The sequence below is a fragment of the Humulus lupulus genome, chromosome 9, assembly GCF_963169125.1.
Source record: "Humulus lupulus chromosome 9, drHumLupu1.1, whole genome shotgun sequence".
Lineage (NCBI taxonomy): Eukaryota > Viridiplantae > Streptophyta > Magnoliopsida > Rosales > Cannabaceae > Humulus > Humulus lupulus.
Window position 1 is genome coordinate 6,171,570 of NC_084801.1, and position 9,486 is coordinate 6,181,055.

Here is a 9,486-nt window from a genome sequence, read left to right on the forward strand (position 1 = left end):
TAAGATCATTTTCAAGTGGACCCTACCAGTACAATAAAATTATTAAATTAAAGTAGTAGTACATATTATTATTGTTTAAAAAAAAATAGAATTATACATGAATTCAGGTCTACGAATTTTTTAATTACTAATACAATATAATATTATATTTTTCCACTATAAAAAATTAACAAATTAAAGTTAAAAAAATGCTATAAGTTTAGAATTTAATGTACAATAATGCAGTTATTTTTTTTGGAAGATAATAATGCAAATACTATTGGTAAAAGCAATAATGATTAATTTATTATACATTAATTTTTGCTTGTAAATATAAAATGACTTTTTCGAATTTTGTTTAATTGTGGAAATAATAAAATGTTCTATGAAAAGCAAAAGTCAATGCATGCATCTTTATTATTTGGTCTCTTGTTTATCTTCTTTCATTATTACATGAGAATTGCTAAGAGATACTATTGGTGTGGAACACCATAAGAATGTATCATACTGTTGTTAGTGTAATTTAATATCAGGTTATTTGAATTTAATAAATATTATGAGGTATAATTAATCAATAATGAGGTATCACCTCGTATGGTGTTGGACACCTTAAAACGCCAAATAACAACACTCTTATTATATATGTCTTGTTGTATCAAATACTAAAACGGAAAACAATTAATTAAGCAGCCATTAACTTTTTCCAAACCTACTTTTCAACACACATATTATTTAATTAATTAGCTTGAAATTAATAAACAAAAACCAACCAACTAATAAAAAGCTAAACCAACTTTTCCACAACCAAATAGTTAATTAATACATATGCGGTTCCAAAGTAATTAACTAAAACACACGTAATCTTATTAAATAAATATTACAGTGAGCCCTATCAACTAGTCTCACAATAGTAAATAAATAATATTAGATACACTCGTGATTCACCTTTCATTATTTTTAAATTATGTGTTTGAAATTACTATTATATCATTTTGTATATATATTTTTATAAGAAGAAGCTTTGGTACACCACGTGTTTTGTACTGTATTTGATGGTTGTTTTTTGCACATGTATAGTTATAATTTTAAAATTTATTTATTCTTGATATTATGGTATACATTGCAGTTATTTAGAATATTATGCAAAATTTTAATTTTTTTAAATAATTTATCGTACCGAAAATAAGATTTAAAACAATCTGCTTCTCACATATATAAAGAAAAAAAAATACGCACGAGTGCAACACATATATTTTTGTTATTTTATAAGTAATATTTGAATAATTTTTTAATATATATAACTAATGTTTATAATTCTTATTATTTAAATTAAATTTAAAATGTATAAATTATTAATATGTACAATATTTGTTAAAAAAATCAATTTTTTTTTTTGGACAAAACTATCATAGCTTTTTATTAGGGAAAATAAAAGGTATTATAATTCAAATTAGTATATAGATTGTCTTTAACCAACATATTTGTTTTCATACATGCAAGTGATAAAACAAAGTAAAAAAGAGTAAATAATCTAAAATCACTTAACAACCAATGATTGAGTAAATAAAAAAATCTCAATATGTAAATTGAAAGAGTGAGTCAAGGTATCTTTAGGAGTGACAATGCTATCCATGCAAGAGAGTCATTATTTGTTGATGCTACAATTAAATAAAAAAATACTAAAATTAATGATTAATATAACAATATGTTTTGCCAAAAGAATTACTATAAGTAAATTAATATAATATAATTTTGGTATTTAATTTTATACTTATTATATAATAAAATAACTAACTTAAAAACTGCCAAATTATTGAAACAATAATACCTTTTAAAAAAGCCTTCTTTCACTCAATAACAACAATGAAAAGTGTGTAAAATTTTCAACAATCAATAACAATAGAAAAATAGTTTATATTTTTTTAGGTCCTGTGTTTTGTTTCATTATTTGTTTAGACCCTATATTTTGACAAATTATTTTTTGAACCTTGTATTTTCTAAAATAGTTCAAATAAACCTCTAAACCTGATTTTGATCAAAGTTTTTTGAACTAAAATCACAAATAATTCATCAAACTAACAATTCAAAATAATAATACAGTCATTCTGTCTAAGAACTTTGTTGTTATACTCAATTTTTTGTTCATCAAAATCAAGTTTAGGGATCTATTTGAACTATTTTATAAAACACAAGGTCCAAAAAATAATTTGTCAAAAACAAAGTCCAAACATATAATAAGTCAAATTACATTATCTAAAATAGTATAAACCTATAGAATAATAATAGTGAAAAAGACATGAGTGTATTTATAAAACATATCCACAGAAGGAGGACTTTGATTTTTATAATAACAGATAATATATAATTGGGATAAGAAGTAAAAAAAAGGTAAATAATAATATTTCTTACCTAACAATCACCTGTCTGGGTGCAAAAGTCCTCCCAATAATTTTAACAAACTGATAACCCTATTAATTTTCATATATAAAAGTGATAAAGAACATATATAAATTTTCATTCTCATATCCCTAAATATATAAATATATATATAATATAATATAGTATAAATTACCAATACTAGCTTGTTTACCCACTAGAAATATGGAAGTTCCATAAGACATTCTTTAACTTTTTGACTTCATAAAAAAGTAAATTATTTCTAAAAGAACAAAAATTTATATATAGAAAGAGAGAGAGAGAGAGTAACCACATAATTAATTTGGTGATTACGAAAGGTTAATTTTGTTTATATTAAATATTAGAGAGAGTTACTACTAAATTTGCAATAAATGTATAAATAAAAAAATCCTATATTTTTCATATTTTTATATATTTTTTTATAGGGAATATACTATTTTGGTCCCCTAAATTTAGGCAAATACCATATATGACTCCCACTTTTCACAAATACTAAAATGTTAATTAACCTCTCTTTTGTTGTTCATACCAAGATGGTATCCTAGATCTAGTTTCAGTCAAAATTATTTTTTAAAGACATTTTTTCCCCTCACTTATATATTTTCTTTATAATAAAAGTTATTTATAATTATTTAATAAATTAAATAAATTGTAAATAATATTAACACAAAATTTATATACTTCAAATAAATAGTAATACTATAAATTTATTTAAGCTAAAATAAGATAATATTAAATAATAAAATTTAATAATTGATTTTATCCTTATTTTTTATTTATTTTTTAAATTTATATACTTTAAATAAATAATAATAGTATAAATTTATTTAAGTTAAAATCAGATAATATTAAATAATAATAAGATGTAATAATAATAATTCAAATTAGTATATAGATTGTCTTTAACCAACATATTTGTTTTCATACATGCATGTGATAAAACAAAGTAAAAAAGAGTAAATAATCTAAAATCACTCAACAACCGATGATTGAGTAAATAAATCTCAATGTAAAATTGAAAGAGTGAGCCAATGGTATCTTTAGGAGTGACAAAGCCAATCAATATCCATGCAAGAGAGTCATTATTTGTTGGTGCTACAATTAATTATAAAAAATAAAAATAATATTACTAAAATTGATGATTAATATAACAATATGTTTTGCTAAAAGAATTACTATAACTAAATTAATATAATATAATATAATATAATATAATTTTGGTATTTAATTTTATACTTATTATATAATAAACAACTAACTTAAAAACTGCCTAAATTATTGAAACAATAATACCTTTTAAAAAAACCTTCTTTCACTCTATAACAACAATGAAAAGTGTGTAAAATTTTCAACAATCAATAACAATAAAAAAATGGTTTATATTTTTTTAGACCCATAGTTTTGTCTCATTATTTGTTTGGACTCTGTGTTTTGACAAAATAGAACTTTGTATTTTCTAAAATAATTCAAATAGACTCCTAAACCCGATTTTGATAAAATTTTTTTGAACTAAAATCACAAATAATTCATCAAATTAACAACTCAAAACAAAAATACAATCATTCTGCTTAAAAACTTTGTTGTTATACTTAATTTTTTATTCATCAAAATCAGTTTTAGGGACCTATTTGAACTATTTTATAAAATATAGGGTCCAAAAAATAATTTATCAAAAGACAAAGTCTAAACAAATAATAAGGCAAAACAAATCCACAAAAGGAGGACTTTTATTTTTATAATAACAGATAATATATTTTTGGGATAAGAAGAAGTAAAAAAAAGGTAAATAATAATATTTCTTACCTAACAATCACCAGTCAGGGTGCAAAAGTCCTCCCAATAATTTTAACAAACTGATAACCCTATTAATTTTCATTCTCATATCCCTAAATATATATATATATAATATAATAGAATATAAATTACCAATACTAGCTTAGCTTGTTTACCCACTAGAAATATGGAAGTTCCATAAGACATTCTTTAACTTTGACTTCATAAAAAAGTAAATAATTTCTAAAAGAACAAAAGTTTATATATAGAAAGAGAGATAGAGAGTAACACATAATTAATTTGGTGATTACGAAAGATTAATTTTTTTATATTAAATATTAGAGAGAGTTACTACTAAATTTGTAATAAATGTATAAATAAAAAAATCCTATATTTTTCATATTTTTATATATTTTTTTATAGGGAATATACTATTTTAGTCCCCGCCTAAGTTTAGCAAAATACCATATATGACTCCACATTTTACAAATACTAAAATGGTAATAATAACCTCTCTTTTGTTGTTCAGATGGTATCCTAGACCTATATTCAGTCAAAATTATTTTTTTAAAGACACTTTTTCCCCTCACTTATATATTTTCTTTATAATTAAAGTTATTAATAATAATTTAATAAATTAAATAAAATGTAAATAATATTAACACAAAATTTATATACTCCAAATAAATAGTAATACTATAAATTTATTTAAGCTAAAATAAGATTATATTAAATAATAATAAAATGTAATAATTGATTTTATTTATTTTATTCTTATTATTTATTTATTTTTTAAATTTATATACTTTAAATAAATAATAATACTATAAATTTATTTAAATTAAAATCAGATAATATTAAATAATAATAAAATGTAATACTTGATTTTATTTATTTTTTAAATTTATATACTTTAAATAAATAATAATACTAAAAATTTATTTAAGTTAAAATCAGATGATATTAAATAATAATAAAATGTAATACTTGATTTTATTTATTTTTATTATTTTTTTAAGTTTATATGCTATTAAAAATAAAGTTTAATGTATTATTATTAAAAGAATTAAAACTAATTTTAATTATAGACAAAATATATAAGTGATGGTAAGAAGGTCTTTGAATTTTTTTTGGACTAAAAATAGGTTTATAAATGTTATTTGGGTATGAAAAACAAAACAAAGGTACCATTTTGATATTTATGAAAATTGGCAGGCATGTTTGGTATTTTCTGAAAATGGTATATATATATATTTTTTTATATCTGGATATATATTGATATTTCTATATATTAAATGAGAATATTTATTGATTCTCAATATTTTATTTAAAAGAAAAATTCAAAATACATTCAGAAATTTGCCTCTAAAGTAAGATAAAACCCATTACTCTAAATATAGAATAATTCTACGGTGCAATCACAAAGGGAGGCATACCAATTTATGAATAGTTTTTAGGGAATTTTTTTTAATCAGTATATCTTAATTATTTAGAGAATATATAATAAATTTTTAGAAAATTTTAAATAATTCATAATGTCGAAAACACGATTTTATTACATGAATGACTAATTTTCTTTATACTTGTACAATCAGTTTTAACTTTATTTTCGATACGGTAAATTATTTAGAATTTTTAGAAAATTCGACATAATTTTTAAAATCACTACAACATAGACGGTCATAATAAATTTGCGCCGGAAACTTTTCAGGCACCAAAAACACGAAAGAAGTGCACCGGTCCACTTAGTATGCAGGTAGGGCAAGGCGTGGAGTAACAATGGCAGAAAGAGGGACAGCCTTCTGCAAAGCAAGACCGAAGGCTTCGTCCATGTTGAGCTCAACCACATCAGCAGGCAACTTCCACTCAAACGAGTGCACCAAAGTCCCCAATATGTACTCGACCAGCACCACTCCCATCCTCGTCCCGGCGCAGATTCTTCTCCCGGCTCCGAACGGTATCAGCTCGAAGTCATTCCCACGCGGGTCGATTTTTGCATTCTTCCCGCTCAGAAACCGATCCGGGTTGAACTCCGCCGGGTTCTCCCACACCTCCGGGTCACGCCCGATCGCCCAGATGTTGACGCTCAGCCGCGTGTTCTTCGGGATGTAGTAGCCGTCCACTTGGCATGCCTCCGTCGAGACACGTGGCAGGTTCAGCGGTGTGGATGGGTGCTTTCTGAAGGTCTCCTTGCATATGGCCGTGAGGTATGGGAGGTTCGGTAGGTCGGATTCTTGGAGCCGCCGGTCCCGCCCGATTACCCGATCCATTTCTTCCTGGGCTCGTTTCAGGATTCTGGGGTTTTTCAGCATTTCGGCTAGTGCCCATTCTATTATGCTTGATGACGTGTCCGTCCCAGCTGTAAATAAATTCTACCAAACCAAAAACCAATAAATAAATAAAAAAAATATATTTAATGATAGGGTTTATGTTTTTTTTTTTAGAATTTGTGTTTTGTCTCGTGACAAATTATTTTTTGGTATTTTTTAAAATAGTTAAAATAGATTTTTAAATTCAATTTTGATCAAATTTTTTTGAATTAAAATCATAAATAAGTCATCAAACTAATCATTCACAACAAAAATATAATCATTTTGACTAAGAACTATTTTGTTATACGCAACTTTTTTTTATCAAAATCAAAATCAAATTTAGAAGCTTATTTGAATTATTTTATAAAGTACAGTGGAAAAAAAAAAAAAAAATCGAAACATAAGAAGACAAAACATAAGTTTAAAAATGAGTTAAAAAAGTATAAACCTCGACGATATGCATGCATAAGATGAAATTATTAAAGAATTATTGACCTAATTATATTATATATATGTGTATATATATACGTACCAAAAGAAGAGCCTTGATATTGGTGAGAGAAAGCTTTTCATCGTCGGGAACAGAGTTGTCCCGGTTAATGGCGATAACGACGTCGAGAAAATCAGGATTTCCCTTGCGTTGTTGAGAAGAGGCTAAGTGCTCATCGATCATCTTGGTCAAAATCAGATCGAACTTCTTATGCAATCGCTTCATTCCACCCTCGATTCCCTGCAAATCCATCCAAGCAATCGACGGAATGAAGTCGCCGACGTTGAAGAACCCCGCCGACGTCATCAGCTCCACCACCATGTCCTTGAACTCGTTCGACTCCTTCCCCTTCGTCACGAACACTCTCCGGCTCAATATCACCTATATTTATACAAGGAGTATAGGTGAGCAAATATCAAATCCTTTCGCTAAATATAACTAAACTCTGGTCTTAATCATTGATTAGTGAGCAAATTATTAAAGTCTATAAATTGTCATATATTTACCTGACCAATCATATTGGCCATAGCATAGGTCAGCATCTCGGGCACGGCCACGGGCTCGCCACGGCGGCTATAGTCACACATGCTTCGAATCATGTGGCCGAGCTCGGCGTCTCGAACTGGAGCCCAGTTGTCGAGAGCCTTGCCGCCGAGCATGTGGAGGTTGCTGAGCTTCCTCAGCAACTTCCACCGAGGGCCATAGTCAGCGAACACCATGTCTTGGGAATCGTAAGCCAAGTGGGTAGCGCCGGCGTTGGGTGGGCGGTTGGAGAAGTTGAGGTCTAGGGTTTTGAGGAAGGCACGTGCGGCGTCTGGGGTGGAGGCGACGACCATGTTGCACGTGCCCATCTTGAGGAACATGACTGGTCCGTACTTCTTAGCCATGTTGGCTAGGGTTACGTGGGGCATGGAGCCGAGTAGAGGAAGGGCTCCTACGAAGGGCCAGCCTTTGGGACCAGGTGGGAGCTTTTTGTGGGGTTTGATTAGGAGAGAATGAATGGAGAAGCGTGTGATGAGGAAAATTAGAAGTGTGACTAGAATTGGTCGAACATTATCTAGTAGTGGTAATAGTTCCATGGTGAGAAAATATTAGAAGAAAAAAAGAAAAGAAAAGAAAAGAAAAGAAAGCTTTACTACAACGCACGTAAAATGGAATGAGATAACGTAAGAGATAATCACACACATATATATAGGGCCATATATTATGTCTTTGTAGAGGTAGGTGGATCACGTGCATGATTTGGTTTGAGCTACTAAAGTTTTTTTTTTTAATATTTAGGAAATGCTTGAAAATTGGACACGTGTAGTGATGGAGCTTATTAAAATAATTATAGTTTAAATAAAAAAAACTAATGTGCATTGATTATAGAATAATGATAAGCATTTATAGGTTAGCAGTCAATGTTTCATAAATTAGTTATTGCTAAAAAAAAATGTTACCTAATAAATTAGTAAACGATTTACATAAGTTTTGGATTTGAATTAATATGTTTAATTTGGCAGTTGAATAAAATGATCTATATAAGAATACAAATTTTCATTTGAAATTTTTAGACACGGTTCAAATTTTAGATATTACAAATAATTATTAAAATTAGGTTAGAGTACAAAATAACTTTAAAAAAAATAATTTTTATTAATTATTCTAAAATATATGACTACCATGTAAATACTTAAATATTAAAATTTCTTTTTTTTTAATATATAATAAAATGTTCTCAAAGTGTCTTCAGGGGAAATGATTAGGAAGTATTTATGGGATTTGTAGTAAAACTATTATAAATCTACACCTAGGAAACTACTGTAAAGAACCTCATCGACTAAGAGCATTCCCTTCGGGTGACGTAAAACACTTTATACCGTAAAATATCAAAAAATAAAAATGGAGAAAAGTAACAAAATAGTATTCCATCAAGTGCTTCATTATACATATATTTTTAGAGAATGCTACAGTAATACGCTACATCCACATAATACAGAAGCTATAGTATTTCAATAAATGTTTTGATGCAAAATTGATAGTGTTTTGATGTTTTATAATGTAATCATGAAAATTAATTTTTTTTAGCCAAAATGATATTTTTTCGATATAAAATTAATGGTGTTTCGATGCTTTTACGGTGCAATCATAAAAACTTGATTTTGGGCTAAAATGATACTTTTTTGATGCAATTTCGATGCTCTGCACTAAAATTTGACGAAAACTTTGAAAGTTGATCATATTTTTTCACTCAAATATCCGTTTCAGATAATTTTTTTTTTTAATTTTAGTATTTTTTTCAAGATCTAAAAAATTAAAATGAGAGTGAAAGAAAAAATAATTATTTAAATGTTATAAATATTTTTATCTAAAAAATTAAAATTATCATATATTTAAAATAATGACTTATATTAACCTATTAAAAAATTTCACTAAATTTTAATTCATTCAACATTAAATTTCGGATTAAGTTCCACTTTTTTTGCTCTTTGTAACTCTTATAAAACAATTGTACGTACTAACTGGAAGAGG

At 26.8% G+C, this 9,486-nt stretch overlaps 1 protein-coding gene across 1 annotated transcript; it reads right to left on the reverse strand.

Annotated features, from left to right (window-relative positions):
- Nucleotides 1-5,706: 5,706 nt before the first annotated feature.
- Nucleotides 5,707-8,135, reverse strand: LOC133800779 (flavonoid 3',5'-hydroxylase 2-like). The gene is made up of 3 exons (XM_062238843.1): nucleotides 7,479-8,135; nucleotides 7,015-7,353; nucleotides 5,707-6,542 (listed from the first exon to the last, which is right to left on the reverse strand). The coding sequence occupies exons 1-3, from the start codon at nucleotides 8,049-8,051 to the stop codon at nucleotides 5,916-5,918; spliced, it is 1,539 nt and encodes a 512-aa protein (XP_062094827.1). The 5' UTR covers nucleotides 8,052-8,135; the 3' UTR covers nucleotides 5,707-5,915.
- Between the last annotated feature and the right edge of the window lie 1,351 nt (nucleotides 8,136-9,486).

Bases quoted from the DNA above. Each gene is read 5' to 3' on its own strand.
- LOC133800779 (XM_062238843.1), bottom strand. From the start codon at position 8,051: ATGGAACTATTACCACTACTAGATAATGTTCGACCAATTCTAGTCACA. The intron at 7,354-7,478 runs GTAAATATATGA...GTATAAATATAG, and splicing joins TGGCCAATATGATTGGTCAG to GTGATATTGAGCCGGAGAGT. The intron at 6,543-7,014 runs GTACGTATATAT...TTGGTTTGGTAG, and splicing joins ATATCAAGGCTCTTCTTTTG to AATTTATTTACAGCTGGGAC.